The 18,707-nt window shown below is 36.1% G+C and overlaps 1 protein-coding gene across 1 annotated transcript in view; it reads right to left on the minus strand.

Annotated features, from left to right (window-relative positions):
* The window catches only part of MAN2A1 (mannosidase alpha class 2A member 1), a 110,939-nt gene that overhangs the window by 19,875 nt on the left and 72,357 nt on the right, over positions 1-18,707 (minus strand). Inside the window, exons 14-19 of the mRNA XM_042028037.1 lie at positions 17,405-17,635; positions 17,187-17,309; positions 10,296-10,410; positions 6,572-6,705; positions 5,366-5,507; positions 2,331-2,464 (exon numbers count right to left, since the gene is read on the minus strand). Coding sequence (XP_041883971.1) covers positions 2,331-2,464; positions 5,366-5,507; positions 6,572-6,705; positions 10,296-10,410; positions 17,187-17,309; positions 17,405-17,635 — 879 coding nt within the window. The remainder of the gene's footprint in view (positions 1-2,330; positions 2,465-5,365; positions 5,508-6,571; positions 6,706-10,295; positions 10,411-17,186; positions 17,310-17,404; positions 17,636-18,707) is intronic.

An 18,707-nucleotide genomic window follows, 5' to 3' on the forward strand; every position in this document is an offset into this window, starting at 1 on the left:
TATAACAACTACCTTCTGGGTAACTGGACTAAAAAAAAATATGATTGTATGTGTAATGAAACAGAAAGAGTACTACCCTTACTTTAAAACTGAAACAGTGGCATGAATCAGAAAATGTTACTAATGTTCAGGTAAATTTTGAAAAACATAATTCTAGAACATTCTGAATATATGAATGGGGAATTCCAGATACAACACCAGAGAGAAAATGTTTCCTTAAAACCTCTTGCTTGGCTCCTGGGGCTTGTGCGTATTGGATCAGTTAGGACAACAAGCACCTCTTGGACTGCGCCTACTCCCCCATAGTTCTGATTCCATTTTCTTCGAAGTCCTTTCAAGAGTGTGAAAGGACCAGTTCCCCTAAAGTCCTCTGCAGCCATTCAAAACCATTATAAGCTCAGCATGAAGAGTTATGGGGAAAGGAAGTTGCTGGAACACAGGTATCCAAAACACCTCAGAAATTTTTGATTGTAGTAGGCAACTGCCCCTTCTCCTTTGAAAGATTCTCAGTAACTTGCACAGAATCTTTCAAATTTGTAGGAGAGATGATTTAAACAAAAAAAGGGAACTACACTGTTACTCTGCTGAGATGATACCTGACTGGTATCACAAACAAATTAGCAAACATATGCACAGACACATGTAAATATTTCACTAACTGGGACATTCCAGAGTTGTTTAGGTTGCCTTTACTCTAAGTGAGTAATTGACTCAAAATATTACTTCAAAAGTACTTCAAAATATTTTCCAATGGAGTGTTTTGGTCTGAAGTAGCAGCTGTTCTGAAACTGAACTTGTGGCCAACCCCACTCAAGGGGGGCACTGTACTAGTTTGCAGAGCAACCTCAGTGTGTGTGGACCAGTTTCATTTTAGAAGGAAGTAACCAAGGAGCTCCCCATGAGGTACGGCACTAAACATGCTCTAACCCATCACATCTTAATTATGGTCTGAATGCATGACTAACTTTTTACGTCTGTTCTGACACAAAAATAGACTGCATTGAGCAGGGACTAGAGCGGAAGAGTTCCAGAAGTACCTTTTAGTGAGTTATTTTATGGTTCTACAGAAAACACCAAGACTGCTCACAGTGTCACTGCAAGCACAATGGCACTAACTGATTTGATCCACTGTTGTTTCAAATTATTTTCTAATGTAAACATAGATTTCCATGTCCAGCAATTCTTACTTACCAGCTCCACAGTCTAATTTAATACAACACAAATTACCCTGGGTACTAAGGAATTTTTGGGTGGCAGTACAGATCTCTCTGCGGGTTTCCTCTTGTAAAGAGGGATTAAACTGTGCAGTTCTTGTTGTTGTCACAACCAGACTGCTGCTGAACTCACGTTAGCTTGGGTAGCTGCACATCACACTGATAAATGCAGTTAATATGCAGCGTGCATTATACATGATGAGGAACTAGAAAATCATAATGACATGTACAACCTGAAAAAAAAACCCCACTGTCAATCATTAAATGCTGAAAATTAGCTTTAAGCTTGATATTATCATCCTCTCACAGTGGTTAATGATATCCATTATAAACCAGAATTAATTCCAATTTATCTGCATATTCATTAGCAGCTTGGTATACAGCCTCTCATCTTTAGGTATGCAATGATTTTAAAATATACTCAGCACTGTCATCACGTCATACTGCCTCAGTACAAAGATGTACTTCTTATTTTGTCCTTCTTGAAAATGATAAGAAAAAAACAAAGAGAAAATACAAAGAACTGAAAGAAAATTGAGGTTATTCAAAAGACTAAGACACAAACCAGCAAACTGAGATATGTGCAAATAAAAAAATACCCCTACAACAAAATGGTCTCAACTTTCCTAGAATCATAATGAACTGAAAAGGTTTTTATGTCTGGCGTCTAAATATTTCCACTTGAATCTTATTTCCTAGGAAAATTATATTTAAAAGAGGTTTTTTCTTTCTACCCATTCAGCTGAAATAATTTGTCAACCTTTGTTTAGACTCAGTTAACATTGTTAAGAAGCAGAACTCACACTAATTAGCAGCTTTTAAAGCTTGTTCAGTAAAAAAGTAATTAAAAAAGAAAAAAGAGACTTCCACAATGGTACCCCCACTCGTATGTTGAAGTGTGAGTGAGAAAGTAGATATGGATTTACATGAGGAATAGTGAGAGATGAAGTCTTTACAATCAGATTATGCAAGCAAGAGGACAAAACTCCCTTGGAAGCTACATTTCCTTAGTTCTACAGCTCATGGAATAATTTCTTTACTGAGTTCTTTGCTGCTGCAACAGAAATAAATATTTACATCTTAATTGGCAAAAATAATCCAGACAGTGAATCCTACCACATCTGTTCCACGTCTTCTTTCCAACAGCAGTCGGAAGACATTAGCTGTAATCTTGTTATCTTGAACACCTTGTCCAAGGCCACGGTTGTCATCCTGCATAAGCCGGCGATCCATGATCACTTCCAGCTGACCTGAAAGAGCAACACAAGGATTATACTAGTAACAAGAATATGTAAGGTTCTATTAAACATAAAAAACCTGCCCTAAAATTTAAGTTACTCTAAAAAATCGTATTATTTCTCTTGAGTTTGGCAGAGTAAGCACTGATCAATATTGTTAGGACTGATTATGAAAAGAGTTAGTGCCACTGGACTGTGGCTGTATATAACCTGCCAAAAAATTTTCACAAGCCCTTCTGCAGAATGTCCATCAATTTTTACTTTCAGAGTCTAAATAAAAGTTTACTATGAAAAATTATTACTATTAACTACTATTTGCAACAAGGATACTTGGAATTCAAACATCCAAGATGAGAATCACTCCCAAGTAGCAGCAGCTGTATGGAGAGACCTTCTGTAGAGGAACTGTCTTCACCTTGTACTCCATTCTTTTGTTTCACATTTGAAGTCAGAAGGAAAAATATGTATCAACAGGAGTATATAATTACTCACAATCACTTCTTGTACAGGTAACTTCACTCGTGGGAGTAGGAAAAAACTTTGCACTGCATAAGCACTGAGCACGAAGTTCTGCGTTTATACTGAACTGCAGCATGGCCACTCAAAACAGCTCTTTAAGCATGATGTTAAATCACATATAGCCTGATGGACAATGAAGCTCACATTCTTTTCAAGGGTCTATCTCCAGAAGGAAACCAGATTGGGGCACGTAATTAAGGCTGTTATGTTTTTTGCACACTGAATCTTCAAACAAGTTTACTTGTTTCCTAAATAAAAATGGAAGACCAAAGTACTTGTATCCTGAATAAGAAATTCACAATTTAAGCTTCTAGAAAAGGCTGCTTACTAAGGCTGTCTTTCTTATACTTCAGTGTTCTACAAACACTTACCCGATTTTCTTAAATACTTGTTCTTCCCTTCCCTCAAGTACAAACATATTTTGTTCATCCAGGACAGAAATCAGCTGATAATGAGTAAGAAAAAACTGCTATTTTGAACTCAGGTACTGTTCACATAACTTTCAGATGGTGGGTTATGCCTTGAGACACACCTGTGTCTCAGACACAGGCAGATAGATACTGAGGGTTGCTTGCCTAAACTGTAAGATTTTCAAATTTTCTTCCATGATCCATCCCTCTGAGCTCCTGAAAGACCTTCAGGAAAACGTCATGAAGCATATGATATTCAGCAACCACTGAACCTTCAGCTTAATTTTCTGTTCTTTTTTGAGGAATCCAGCATGCCTTCTGGACAAGGTAGACAATTTAGTAATTTAATGGAATATTACTTAATGATAACAAATCAGATTAATTAATTCTCCTTTTTTTCTTAGTGGGACGGAGTAAATATTTGATGTTGGTGTATCTTCAATGACATAATACAGTTTGCCAAAGAGTGACATAGTCAAGAAATCAATGTCATGTCAGGTAGGGGATACATCTGTTGCTCTTCTATTTAACTGGAGTAGGTGAAAAGCCTCTAATGTATTCTGACAGATTTGAAACAAGTGCTCACAGAAGGTCAGTTTCTCCCTGATGCTTAACTGCAAGATGTCCAACAGTGCTAGCCTCAACTTCCCTAATTTGATAGCAGAGAGCGGGACTATCTGTGGATTTAGATGGTGCATTATTCTGTGATTCAGAGATTAAGATTGTTAAAGAATAAATACAGACACTATTATCAGGTAACAAAGCCTCTGCACACTAATTTAATCTCCAATACCCATTTAATGCGTGCATAACAACACTGGAGGTGTCAGGGTCATTCACAAGATCAGACCAATAGGAACTGGGTTTCCAGCAAGGGGAGGGAAGAAAAAATGTGGTTTGGGTCTTGTATCCAGTAGACTTGGAACAAAAGGCTGGTATTTTCCACTGTGGTTTTATTAAAGCATCACTGTATATGTCAGTGTTAATTCCCTGCCCTAAAGTGAATTAGGTTTGCTAATACTGCCACTAATCCAGCATGGTATTCACCTTTTGTCAGAACACAGTATTTATGATATTTTTCTTAAAACAAACTGGGAAGTAGGTGTTGGTGCAGTTTCTGATGGACTTTTCTGAGTATTCATTCCATTATTTTTTGAAATCATACACATTTAAACTGACAATATATATTACAGCAAGGAATTATACATCTTAAGTTATGAATTATATACCTTATTTTGCCCACTACCTCTAGCTTTATCTCCTCCATTCCAATAGACTGAATAACTGCCCTCTGTTTCCAGTCCTCCAGGCCATTCATCATACCCTTTTCTGCTCCAAGGAGCAAGACTGTGTCTCTTTTGGAATTCTTAATATGAATTGATTTTTCTTGTCAATATATTCAAAGTACTCCATTAAATTTGTGAGGTATGATTTTGTTTCAGAAGTATGTTCACTCGTACCCAGGGTCATATTTATCCTTTATTTCACTAACACTAATCTTCAAAAAAGCTGCTGGTGTTTTTCCTTGACAGGGAAGTTAGGCTATACTGTATATACCTTAAGACTAGTGCTGTCTACACTAAAGCAAACAAAGAGAACAAAAAACATGATCAGCATTCTTCTTAAGTCCTCTGCTACTCTGCTAAAGAATAACCCCTTTAGTTCTGCTACTTCGTTCCTGAGTTCCACCAGAGTTCTTGGGTGAAAAATAGCTGGTTCTGACAATTCATTGCTCCTTCTGTCATTTTTGCAATCTTTTTCCTCTGTCTCTAGTTTGAGAGGGATCTTTCATTGAAGATGACAGGATCTCATGTGGGACCAACCTCTTCCTCCTTGCTTAGGGACATATTCTAAAACTTTTCAGAGTTGGAAAAATTTACTTCTCTCTTCAAATGCTTGTAGGTAAGTATGGAAATCTCTGAACGAACTATTTCAGAAAATCATGAAGGAGAGACTTTTATCTTATCTATCATCTTATATTTACCATTTTTCAAGCTTGCAACACCTAGAGACTGAGCTGAATGAAGTGTCAAACGAACACCAACATCTTGGATATAAGCCATGGTAGTCATAGGATAGATATTTGCTTGAAGAGGCAACTTGCTCATCGTCAGTCTGGGCTGGATCTGCATTATGAACACAAACTTCAACAAGGTACATTCTTTTTACGCAATTAAATTTCAAAGACATTTTCAGACATTTATCCCATGTGCTTTGGAAGAACAACCATCACGAAAGCATTCACTCAACTGTATTATTTAGCTTTTTGGGGAGATTTGTGGCTAAAATTACCACTTTGGAAATGGTAACTTCAATGTACTTTTACATCAAAGAATATTAAAAAAAAATGTGAAAGATTCATCAAGAGAATCTACAAAAAGGAATAATCACAGTTATAAAATGAGAGAAAAATTTTTCCCCTCTAGAGAGCAAGCAATGAATAGATTTAAGGTAGCAGAGAAGGAATTGTTGGTTTATAATGGGAACTCATTGAAGTGCTGTTGGAATTCTTGAATGCTACATGACAACTGAGTAGTAGTATTAAAACTATTTTCATGTTTAAATATTCACTGTCTCCAGCAAAATACAGTACTACACAGTAACTGGAAAACCAGTAGTCTTTTACTTAGGACTCATGGTCTCCTGTATTTGCAAAACTACTTTTAGCAAGAAAGGAAGGTAAGGAAGACCAATTTTTCTCTCTTTTGTGTGAGCTGCACAGTTCAAATTAAGACAATAGTCCCACTACATTTCCTCAGATGCATTAACAATAGAAAAAGCATAATACATGCAAAATACATCACTTATTTCAAACACAGCAATAAGCAGCTCTTCACCAGATCTGGTCCTTATGTATACTTATCACTGTGTTATCCAATGGCTCTAACGAAATAAACAAAGCGGAGGGAAAGAAGGTATGCGCATATATAAGCAACCACGTGGTGACTTGCTGTATTATAATTCTTACATTAAAAAGCATATAAAGGAATATTCAACAAACTCCTTTAAAGCACACACTTACTTCTTCATCTGGTCTACATAAAATTTTATAACAGATATATTTTTAAAAAGCATTTTTCCTTTTAAATTATTAGTGCAGTTTAACGTGAGAGTTTTAGTATAAGTTCTTTATATTTAGACAGTCAAAACCTGACACCCTAAGCTTTTACAATTAAAAGATGGCAATTACCTGATATCCATTAAGATCAGTATAGAATCTATTTTGACTGTTTATGTCAGATGAAATTCTCATTGCAAGTTCACGGTTATATTCTCCTCTAATGTCCACAATATTGGAAACTTCAAGAGACTGTCCTTCCAAACCTACATGAAAAAGACGCATTTAAAATCTCTAAAAGTGATTGCCACATGTATAAGAATGACTGTGCTCCCAGAACAGAGTGATCTAGTTTTTGTTTTCTGTATATCTAACCAGATATTGGAAGACAGTTCAGTTATGTGACAGATGATAGAGCAGTATTTCTAATTTGGTACAAATTGAACAGACAGTCTGAAAGAGAGCACTGAAGGGGAACAGGAGCAATACATGGCAAGAACCAATGTGGGTTCCAGTACATCAGTAGGAAACAGCATACAACTGTTAAGTGCTGTCTTTAAATAAATATGCTGGAGCAAGACCTGGTCAGTCACTTCTCCCCTTCACTCTTAAGCAGCTGTCACCATTCCCAGACAAGAATGAAGTTACCAGCGTCTTGACAGAACGGTTCAACTGAGCAGGAAACTGTGAGCAGCTGTTTTAACCAAAGGAGCAATAATCTTCCTTAAGGACAGTGAATTAAGAATTTTCAACTAATACAGTCACAAGCAGGACACAAAACTTTGTTGACAGGGAAAGGATTCGTATTCATTAAAAGAAGGATTAGGTGTCTGAAAATTTGGACAAGTTGTTCAGTGAGATTTTTTTTTCTACGGTGCCTTGTACTGAAAATTACATACCTTTAATAATAACCTGCCCTTTTCAAACAGTTCAAGACACAATCTGGAGTGGAATCATACCATCATTCAGCATCACCACTTCTACCCTTTCTGTAGTCTAATGGGACTAATGATTGTGAAAAGAATTGCACCAAGCAGAACAGAGATACGTATTTGTTTCATCTATTTTAAAATCTGAATGCCACCTGCAGAAGTACAGCAACTGTTAAAATGTTAACATTTACCAATGGCTATTAAACTTCAGTGCTAAATGGAAAACATTTGGTTCAGCTAATCACATTTATTTTCCCAAACCTAGTCTGGAAAATGTGGATTTATACGCTCCACTTTTGATGCCCCCAGTCATAGATCTTCCAAATATTTGAAGTACTTTTTCCAAATATTTAAAAGCATGAGTACATTGAAGAAGAATACAGTATTTTAGCTTAGAGTTTCATCATTTTTGTACTACATAATTTGAGATAATACAGAAATACAACTATGAAGAAAATAAAGCATATGAAGCTTCTGATAAAAAGATTCAACAAAATCATGCTAATATCAAAAAGAGATGCCAATGTCAGCAGAAGTTAAAAACCACTCAATGGTCAATTACTGAACAGCGCTGTCAACCCAGAGTATCTTCTCCCCAAAATCAAGAGAATTTTAAAGCCAAAAGGGGTAAATGCTGTTTTTTTCCCCAAAATTGCAGAAGAAGATGTAGGACTTGGAAGTACTATCCAACAGCTGGGTTAGCCACACAATCAGGCTTGCTGCCCCTTGGCAAGCAGGCAAGTTACAACAGGAGATCAGGTCTTTACTTGAAATCAAAACACATTTATACACATGCACATATTGATTTTTTTCCACATGATTTGTTACTGTATATATCTAGTATCTAGACTTCAAAATATCTTATTATAATTGACATAATGCTTTATAAATAACTTCCCTTACAAAGCCAAGGAAATAGACCTCAGCAAAACAATGATGCAAAGCTATCAAATTTTAAACTTTGAGAATGAACACTTAAAGAAATTGAAATAAAAACACACCAAAAAGCAAACAGACAATATATAATATATATTTTGCATCATTTTTCCTTGTCAAAGCTAGAAGCATGGTACAGGACTTACACGTGTACATATTACATATGTAATGGTGTAAGTATTGAAACATCATGATGAATTAAAAATTGTCAGAAAAGCCAAAGGAAAAAAGTAGACAGTACACTCACAAGAAAAGATAAACTTAAGTGTTAGGAATTGGCAATTAAGTGATTTTCACTGACAACACATTTTCTGGTAACTGTGAAAGGGAAGTGAAATACTTCTAGTAGGCATTTAGTAGCGAATTAAACAAAAAGGAGTACTACAGAAAAATCTACTTTACAATAACAGCCTCACCCTAACAATCAAAAAACAGGCTTTTTAGGGTCTTTCCCTCCCCTTCACTACAATAAATATCCACCTATATAAGTTCCCTCCTTGCTGAGAATTTTAATTTACTGAAACTCACACAGAAATGTAACTTTCTTTCCACATTCTTGGCAACCTGGTACCTCTTGACCTGAAGGTACCTTTTTTCCTCTAAGCTGATTTTACATACTTGTCACTTAAAACCAAGAAACCATAATCTTAAATATGAGTCATGTTTCCTTAGGATCTTCAACAACAAATTACTATGCAAACTCTTGGTTTGTGTTTCTAAGGAGTGTGAGCTAATGTTTGATCCAGAATTACTTTATCAGCTGGCAACTGAACTCTGATCAGCTTTTGGCATATGTATAAAGTCCAGCAACTTCGAACTTCAATGTACACGTCACAAAAATGAGGCATCCGAATCAATTTTAGTTCTTTAGTTCTAGAGTGAAATACAGTAGAAGTAAAATGAAACAAAAAACCCCCCAGAAATCAAACAGATGATGTCAATACTACTTTTGAAACCTAAAAGAAAGAATGAAAAGCGCAAGGAAGACTTTGAAAGTACTTACAACTTCCCTTTTTTTTTTTTGAAGTTGTTTAGGAAAAATAATTAAATTTGATAAATAAGACTTTAAAAAATAGGCAGAAAATTTGACTCCTACAGTAAAGTTTCTAATACAAAACATGTCAGTTCCTTCAGCTGAAAACATTAACCAGTGCTTCTTTATTTCAGAATTCCAGTAGATACAAATAATAAATAACTGAAAATGTATGTTGCTAAACCACAGAAAGATACACTTACGCATGTTAACTCAAGTTTCCATGGGAAAATAATTGTATAGAATTGCACCATGATTTCCTCCTTCTTTTACATTTTTCAGTGGCCAATTTTATCTAGTTTGGAAGGGTAGAAAATTTCCAAAATGACTGTTTACCAAGAATTTCCTTGGAAATCAGTAGCTGAACAGTAAAGAAACAAAAACCTGAAAGCCTTGCTGAAGAAAACAAGGGAAAACTGGTATGATGTTATTTCCTAAGAAACAAAAAGTTGATGTGCAGTGCTGGTGCCTCTCAACAGACACAGCCAACTCTGTCACAAGCTCTTCCAAGCAGATAAAGGACATACAAAGGAAGGTCATAAACAACTAAAGCCTGGACTTGTGATGTAAACTAGACTTCTCTATTAAGGCCATTAATATACATTGTACATCCATCAGTCAATGTGAAACTATGAAAGAAACTATGTTTTTACCTTACCTTCAAGATATTTCTATTTTTTGTCTGATTTTCAAAATGTACCGCTATTTACAGCATCCAGATGAGTCAGTAAAGTCTGGAGAGATATCTCTAACAAATCTGTTAAGTACACCAGCTTAATAACTAGCATGATACTCAGAGAGAAATCACAGTGCACTGGAGTCAATACAACTTCAGTCTCATGACCTCTGCATTAGTGCAGACAGAACTGCATTTAAACATTCAAAAGGCAGGTAGGATCCAAACCATAGTGATGTAAAATAATTGTCGAGAGAGACAGAATTTCACAACTCTTACCCTGAACTTTATACAGCCGCATGGTATGTGTCATGTGGTGAAAAAAACAAACAACTTCTGAGAAAATCTTTCCATGAGTAACTCTTATGACAGGTGGGTCTGTAAAAATATAAGGCTACAAAAATAAAACAGAAAGTCAGAGTAAGTATTTTGGAAGTTTTGCCTAAATGTAGTGCCAATAAATCAAAGCATTTAATAAATATTAAAATAGCATTTTATTTTTTTAAACCATTCCAGATCTAAAAACCTGAAGATTAAAAAATTACTCCTAATCTGAAATTCAGCAACTTCTCTTCAGAGTCTCACATTTTCTTTAGGTAAAATTAGGTTAAGTCTCATTACATATCTCACAAGTATTTTATGAGGATTAATGGATACAAGGTCTACAGACAAGCACATGAATGCATTGATACTGCATCTGGATTGAGCTCTTTTGCAAGAAAAATTTTAACTGCTAACCAGGAATTAAATACTGTAGTGTCATAATTTGTGGCAGGTGGTTTAACTACCTCTGTCAGTGGTACATTGTATAAGGAAAGCCTCCCCTACTCTGCCTTGTGGATCAATTTCCATATCCTTTTGAAAGTAGAAGAGAAAGCTTTTTCTTCATCAGAAACAGCTACTGCCAGTAGGAGGTCTCTGGAATGCAGGGTAAGGCTGGGAATCCTTACAAAAAGCCAACAAGGACAGTGGCTTACTACTCATGGTTCCCACAGAATAGGACAAATTTTGCATATCAACAGTCAAACCAAAGAGATGAAGAAAATTATTTTTCCATGTAGTCACAGCATTTAGAGTCTTGGCTAGGCAAACGACAACTTTTTTTTAAAACACAGTAGATCCCAAACTAAACTATGTGCACTAGCTGGAAATAAATGGATGGCTGTAAAGGTAAAAATGAATTAAATATTGACAATGTACAAGCCAAAAATGAAAACACAACACACGCAATTACTTCGATAGGGAAACAACTGTAAATAAAGACTTCACTCAAAAAAACCCCACCACCAATGCTTGAAAAACAGGTTATTCAGAGGGATGTAGGCAGAAAGCTCTCAGAGGGTGGCTGTCTTACTTCTGTATATAGCACGGCCATAAGGACAGAGCACGGTCTTTCTTGAAGCAATGACACCAAAGATCAAATATATCTTGAGGAAGAGCAGAGATCAAACTTACAAACATACAGAAAAAACATACTAGAGAAGAACAAGTACAGGTAAATATCCAACATTCTTTGAAATATAATTGTATGTATATTTAGAGGGAAGATTTCAAGAAGTATTGTATAATAGAAAAAACTGAAAGAGACTTTCAAGGGCTAAAAGCCTGCCTCTTCTATTCACATACTTATTCTTAGAGCTTCAGAATACTGCTTAATAAAAGCTGTGCCAGAGCTCCAAGAGGCAACTCTGCAGTTATCAACTACAGGAATTTTGTATACAGGATTTTGGAAGAAAAATCACATCTACTTACACCTTGATAAGATTGTTTGGTTTAGGGACACAGGGCTTTTTTCTACTGAAAATCTTATCCAGTTAATCAATAGAAAACCTCAAAAGAGTGTTTTAGACTTCTTGACAGTCTACAAGAAAAAACAATGGAATACTTCCATAGGGTCTCATCTTGTCAATAGGACAGACAAATGTTATCTATTACGCAAAACCCATTTGCTAGGTGAGAAATATAGCAGAAATATGGTATTCAGGGGGCACATAAGCCCAATGAACTAATATGCTGAGATAAAAGAAATTTGAAGACCAGATCTCAAGTTAGAACCTCTTATTTCCATGAAAAACTGACAATATCCGTAACAGTAGACTGAATTCTCCCTTTCTGGCAGAAGAGATTCTTATTTGCTTTTCTATCACACATAGGTAGAGAAGACAAACTCATTTAACCTGTGACTACATGGCTTCTAAAAGTTAAAAATCCCACAGGGGAACTGGATGACCGACCAAATGGTGGAATAATCAAACCCTTCAAAATCCTCCCTGCAGGGTACAGCAACATGAAGGTACTCAAGCTAGCAAAGACAGACTGAAACAGCACCTAAAGGAACTCTCAGAAAATGAACTGAGAAACCTGAGGCCATCAGGACAAACAAATTACCTGTGAACCAGGAGAACGTTACTTGCACAGACAGCAGACTGCCAAATATATTCTGTTATCAAAGTAACACAGAGCTTACAGTCTGCGGTAGTTCATACGAGTATTTCCTGCTGGGCTCTCACTGGAGCTAGCCAGCAAAATGGAGAGATGCTGGATGAGTAACACAGGAAGGTAAAAAGCTGTGCACTTATTAGAAAAAAATTACCTGAAGTAATTTCAAAAACCAAAAATTAAAAAAAAAAAACCAACAAAAAACAAACCCAAACACTTGGAAGAACTCTTTTCCACTGTGTTTTTTAGTACAAAATACAAGTGCGATATTGACAACAGCTATTAAAATACACAGAAAGCTGAAATGAGATGGATATATCTGCTGTCAGATTCTGGGATATTGCCATAAACATTAAGTTCACACACCTGAGCCTCCAGGCTGCACATGTAGCCAGATCAGCTCTTCTTCTGAAGATAAAGGCAACCACACAGACTGTTCTGAACGAAACAGAAATATGAGCTGATGAAAAAGGAACTTTTATTTTGAAGATATTGCCTGAAACTAATCAATTTTTTAAAAACAGTAATTGGTGATTTTGCTAGCACATGCATTGAGTTTGCAAGCCTCCAATTCAGACACAGTGCTAGGAAAGGCACAAAAGAGGAAGGCGGCTTACAAAAGCAGATGCTATAATGTAGTCTTGGAGATCAGACAAGTTCTTTCTGATAGAAAGAGTGGCAATATGATGTATACTCAAGTTCTCACGGATGACTGATATTCCCTGATTGTTGAGCAAGCAAGAAAAATGAAGTAAAAGTATGGTAGTGATAGAACAGGGAAGCCTTCTAATTGATTTAGTACTTAGAAAAGCACACTAATCCTAGAAAGTGATTTGTTGATAGTTACCAGGAGAAATACCAAGAGCTCAGAACGTATAAAAAGATAACTGCCCAGGTTTGCCACAGCAAAAATTTCAATCAACCAGGCTTTTAAGCAGGAAAACATCTTTATGCATTGAACTTGCAATTGTTCTAGTATCATTGTAAAGATCCTTGGTGAGATGCACAGGTTTGTGAAATGATCCTGGTCCTGGATCTGAACTACAAAAGTTCCAGTTTTCACATCTTTTGATGTGAAAGTCTAAGGCAATGTGGAAAGAACAAACAATGATAGAGATATTTGGAAAACTGATTTGACAAAGTCCTGGTCTCAATTCAGTATTAAGTCTGCTTTGAAAACAAGCATGGACTAAAGGACCTTCCAGCATGAAGTAATCTGTGATTATTCACACCTTGAATTGGAATAAAAATATGCTGGTCTCATATCCAATGGTTAAGCTGAAGACTCCACTTTCTAAAGAGTTAAAATAAATAGCTGCTGTAATATTTGTTCCACTCAAATCCACTGGAATGAATTCCATTGTAAAAGATCCAGCAGCCTGCTGAGGCAGTTTTTGTTGAGCCTGGAAATCAGTATTTTTCAGAAACGGGACAACAGAACTATGGATCAAAGGGTTCAGAAATCATCTTTCTGTACTCATATTCAAGAGAAATAAGACAACCTTCCTTTGGAAAAAAAGTGGGCAAGAAGGTTGGAGAGAAGCTAGCAAGGAATTTTAAGGGAGAATACTTGGAGCAAAATAATACCTCATGGATCCCTAGGGTATATTAAAATACTTAACATCAAAACAGGTGCCAAAGGATGGACATAACTGGAGATACACCTTCACCAAAATATTTACTGGCTTGTACAGAAGATGGCATGGCATATTGCAGCCTGGAGGCATGAAGAATGGGCAATAAGCTTCTTCCCTTGTAGACAAGTAAAGCACTCCTAACCATTTTAGTGTGGCCAGAAAACTTCTGGTAGTGCAGCACACTGTTGGTCTGGATGCCAAAAAAACTACGCCCAGGGGAAAGTTTTCAACCACAGATTAAATGCTCTGGATAGGTCTGAGATTTAAAAAAAAGACCTCAAGACAAAGCCTACAGGAAAAGGTGTTTTTCAATAGCAGATTGCCTCTTATTTGGCAGGGTTTGAGATTAGACTGAGTTAATATCATGTATTTTAGCTCTAGCACTAGAGATCCTGCAAGAGGGGAAAAAAAAAAAATCTGTTTTCTTCCACATTCTGTTAGCATATAAGTACCTATGGGAACTAGTACATACACAGAATCACAGAACCAGCTCCCTGAGGGAGAATCAGAATTTCCTAGTCTGGGTGTACCAAAACCCATCACTTTGATAGTGAAAAAAATTATTTGTAAAACAAAAATCAACTACTCACATTGATCCCACAAACACTTAGCATCTGATGCTTTGGAAAAAACTGCTTTGCTCTATTCCCTATTGATAACCAAGCAGGGCTAGTAAGAAGTCATCACATATTGACTTGTCTTGAATACACAAAAGAAAATACAGACATTTAACTGTTTCAAAGTTTATTGAATACTGTGGGGTTTTTTCCACAGATCTACAAAAATACGAGTTGGCCATCCTTCACAAAATCACAGGAGACAAAAACATGTTTTCTCTTCATGAACAGGACACTTTTGTTTGTATTTGTTGCAAGGCCCAAGGAAACCCTTTCCTTCCAAACTTTGGTAATGCTGTCAATCAGTTACACTGCACTGCCATTTAAAAAAGTTAAGATGCTGCCTTTTCCCTGGTACCTTGCTTTTTCCTCTGACTTTGCAGAAAATACAAAGGCATGGTAGGAGGACTGTCCTATCTCTCTAGACCTGCAGGATGGAGGACCTGCTCTGCACCTCTGTTCTGGACTTTGCACTGTTGTAGTTTAGCCCTGTGGCCAGACAGATGATTAAACCAGACGAAGAAAAATAATTTCTGAGTATTTCAGAACTGAAAATAAAGTAACCAAAAGATTTATCAGATGACAAAATTAATCAATTAACAAGGGCAAAGAAAACATATAACTCTACTGCTACCAAAGGAAAATAGTCCAACATAAAAAGCAATTATTCTTTGCAAATTTTGCTGTAATACATAGGGTAAGGGAAGTAAGGAAAAAACCAAAACAACAAAACACCTAGCCAGAAATCAAGAAAACTGCCTGCCATTTATCCTATTGCCAGTTCACACAAGGACTTAGAAAGTTAGTCAATCCACATCAGACTAAGAACCCTGAACAGATGGCATTTCTTTTAAGACAGAAAACGTTAGTTCAAATTGCTTTAGAAACTACTATAGAATTACATTGTTATTCCCAGTGGGACAACTTAATTAGTGTTATTAAAATGCAAGCCAAATGAGCCTTATGGTGAAGCATAATATTAATGAGGCAGAATTTTCAGAAGTATCACAATTTCATTTTTATTGTATAAAACATTACAAAAATTGAACACCACCCTTTTAATCTTAACTTAAAATGTAGTTTAATTTCATTTTTCTTTTCTAAGTGTGCTTGCAGACATGTGACAGACTTTTTCTGTTTAAGCCATATCATTTTGCTACCTCAATTCATCCAGATTATTTTAATAAACCAAATTACTTAAAGGTGTAGTTAAAATTACATAACTGCTAGATTTAGTGATTATTTTTACAAGCAAAAGATAAATCAGAATATAAAATGAAATTAGTTAAAGTGTGACCATGCAGTTAATGAAAGGTAAAATTTAAAAACTGTAAGTGATATTGTTCCAGTATTCACAGATAAAAACTCAACAAAATATATGAAATGACATATAAAATGAAGAATAAGGGAACCATGATGAACATATCTGAAATAAACAATTATGGGACTAAATATACTAAATAGTTGAAAACCGTCAACTCACAGACCTCAAAAGGTATGCTACTAGGAAAGACTGCTAAAAGAAAAGAAAACTCTTCTTTCCCTTCCAGACTGATTTACACCCATAAGGGGAAAAAAAGAAAAAGAAAAGAAGAAGAAAGAAAGCCAAACACCCCTCCCTCCCGCCAAAAATTAGAATGATTACTCTTGCATATTTCCTAAAATGGTAAGCATAGAACTCATATTTGCATGCAACTTAGGTTTTCACAAGAGAAATTCAGAAGAAATATGCTGCCAACTAGCTAGCTTCATAAATGTTCATTATTTTATCTTTTGCCTTCTGAAATATCACCCTTCCGGTTCCAAAAGGGGTATGGTAGGCTCCGTATGGTAATTAAGTCACTGCAAGAATGCTGCCATTTCCCAATTTCCAATCTGAAAACTAGTAGGAGTATGCTGTTGCTCTCCAGTAATTACACAGCTAAAAATACAGATAACCCTAGAGAACTAAATCAGAACAGTTCCTTGCTACTCTGTCTTTATATACACCAATTGGGACTCAGTATCTTAATTACTATAATAAACTAAATACTCTAATATCAGCTTAAAAAGTAGCTCTGAACCAGAAGCAACTCATTCACAATTAAAAAAATATATTAAAAACCAGAAAAGTGAAGAAGTAGAAATTCATCAGTATGTCCTACACATTTTCACCATAGAAAGTGAAAATGAACTTATTTAATTGATAATGAATGGTCACATCTCACTGGATTTCTTGCAAGGATCACATCTTAAGTTTTTTTTGGAATCATAAATATTCTCTAGATTTTCACATTTTCAAATTTTTACTGTGTTTTTAGTCTGATGTAGGGTTAGGAAGTATGAACTTCTGCCAATCATTTCAGTAACTGATGTCATTATGTCTAGCTACACAGCTTTTATTTCAGTTTTGGGGACAACTAGCTCTTCCAATCTGTATTTGCCAAACACTTCAAGTTACTTCAAGATAAGAATCTCTTTGCAAACAGAAGGTTTACCTTGGCATCTCCATCTGGTAAGAAGAGATAAGCTCCACTTTTATCTCGGTTACTGGTAGTTCCATACCAAGCAAACTCCACCTTCATTTGATGGTTTTTACCATCTTCTTTGGTATTAATTTTCTAAAAGGACAGAGATTCATGTTAGGTTTCCATAAAGAAGCACAAAAGTTCTCAAAAAAGTAAAATATAGTGTTTTGAAATAAAATATAACATACCTCCAGTAATCCAGACATTCCAGAAAACCACAGTTTCATGTATGCATTTTCTAAGATTATATTATCCACAGAATTCTGCATCTCTTTTATCTTGAAAACTCTGTCTGGCTTCTCCTGTCTGCTATTTCTTACATATATATTATAGTCAGCTAAAACTGCTTCTGAACTCTCATCCTCCAAAAGCTGGTAAACTCCAATCCCAAGAGGTGGTAGATGTGCCACAAAAGAGATCTGTTGGGAGCAAACAAGTAGTCAAAACTAAAAATAGCAAAATATCAACTTTTTATACTGAATTTATGTTCAGAGTAACTCCCTTTGCTTGAATAATTTTAGGATGGCTGAGTGTTCCTTTAGTCCGGAAATAAATACAAAGAATTATCAAACAAAAATATCTGCATCAGTAATTTGCTTAGTATCAAGATTACCATTACATTAATGCAATAATAATTTTGAATCTTGTTAAGAATGTTAGCTGTGGTGTGCAGTTCTGATATATCTGCTTCTCATTGAAGATGCATGTGTACTGGATCAAGTGCACACAGACTCTACTTATCACTTCCGTTTGAAATTTAAATTCAAAAATGTATGAATTTAAATAACTAAGTATAAAGCAAGTGTCTCATTTTTAGTCTCTGGTTTTTTTAGGATCTATAATCTGCACAGAAGAGTAGTATGCAAGGTACATCTCCAAAGCAATTTGTTTAGAATTTGAGGTCCAGATAAGTCATTTCATTTCCTCTTCTTCAGGCAATAAGTATACTAATTATTGTGCTGATTTTGGCTGGAATAAACTTAAATTTCTTCAGAGTAGCACATATGGTGCTTGGTTTCAGTACTAACCACATTGATAACACAGGTATGTTTCAGTTACAGCTGAGCAGGGCTTATGCAGCATCAGGGCCCTTTCTGCTGCTGCACCAGGAACGAGGCCGGGGCTGCACAAGGAGCTGGGAGGGGACACAGCCAGGACAGCTGACCCCAAGTGACAAAAGGGATATTCCAAAGCACGGGACATCATGCTCAGCAATAAAAACTGTGAGAAGAAAAAGGAAGAGGGCGTGTTTGGAGTAATGGGGTTTGTCTTTCCAAGTCACTGTCCCATGTGATGGAGCCACACTCTGATGGGGACGACTGAGCACTTGCCCAGCCTTGGGACACAGTGAATGAATTCCTTGTTTTGCTCTTTTTGTGTGCACAGCTTCAGCTTCACCCACGAGCTTTCTCACCATTACCCATCCAACTTTTTCCTCCATCCCACTGAGTCAGTGAACAAGCAGGTGTGTGGGGTTGAGCTGCTTAACAG

Source organism: Corvus kubaryi, unplaced genomic scaffold (assembly GCF_017639235.1).
Source record: "Corvus kubaryi isolate FWS band 111438036 unplaced genomic scaffold, C.kubaryi_AGA036_p1.0 37302, whole genome shotgun sequence".
NCBI classification, from domain to species: domain Eukaryota; kingdom Metazoa; phylum Chordata; class Aves; order Passeriformes; family Corvidae; genus Corvus; species Corvus kubaryi.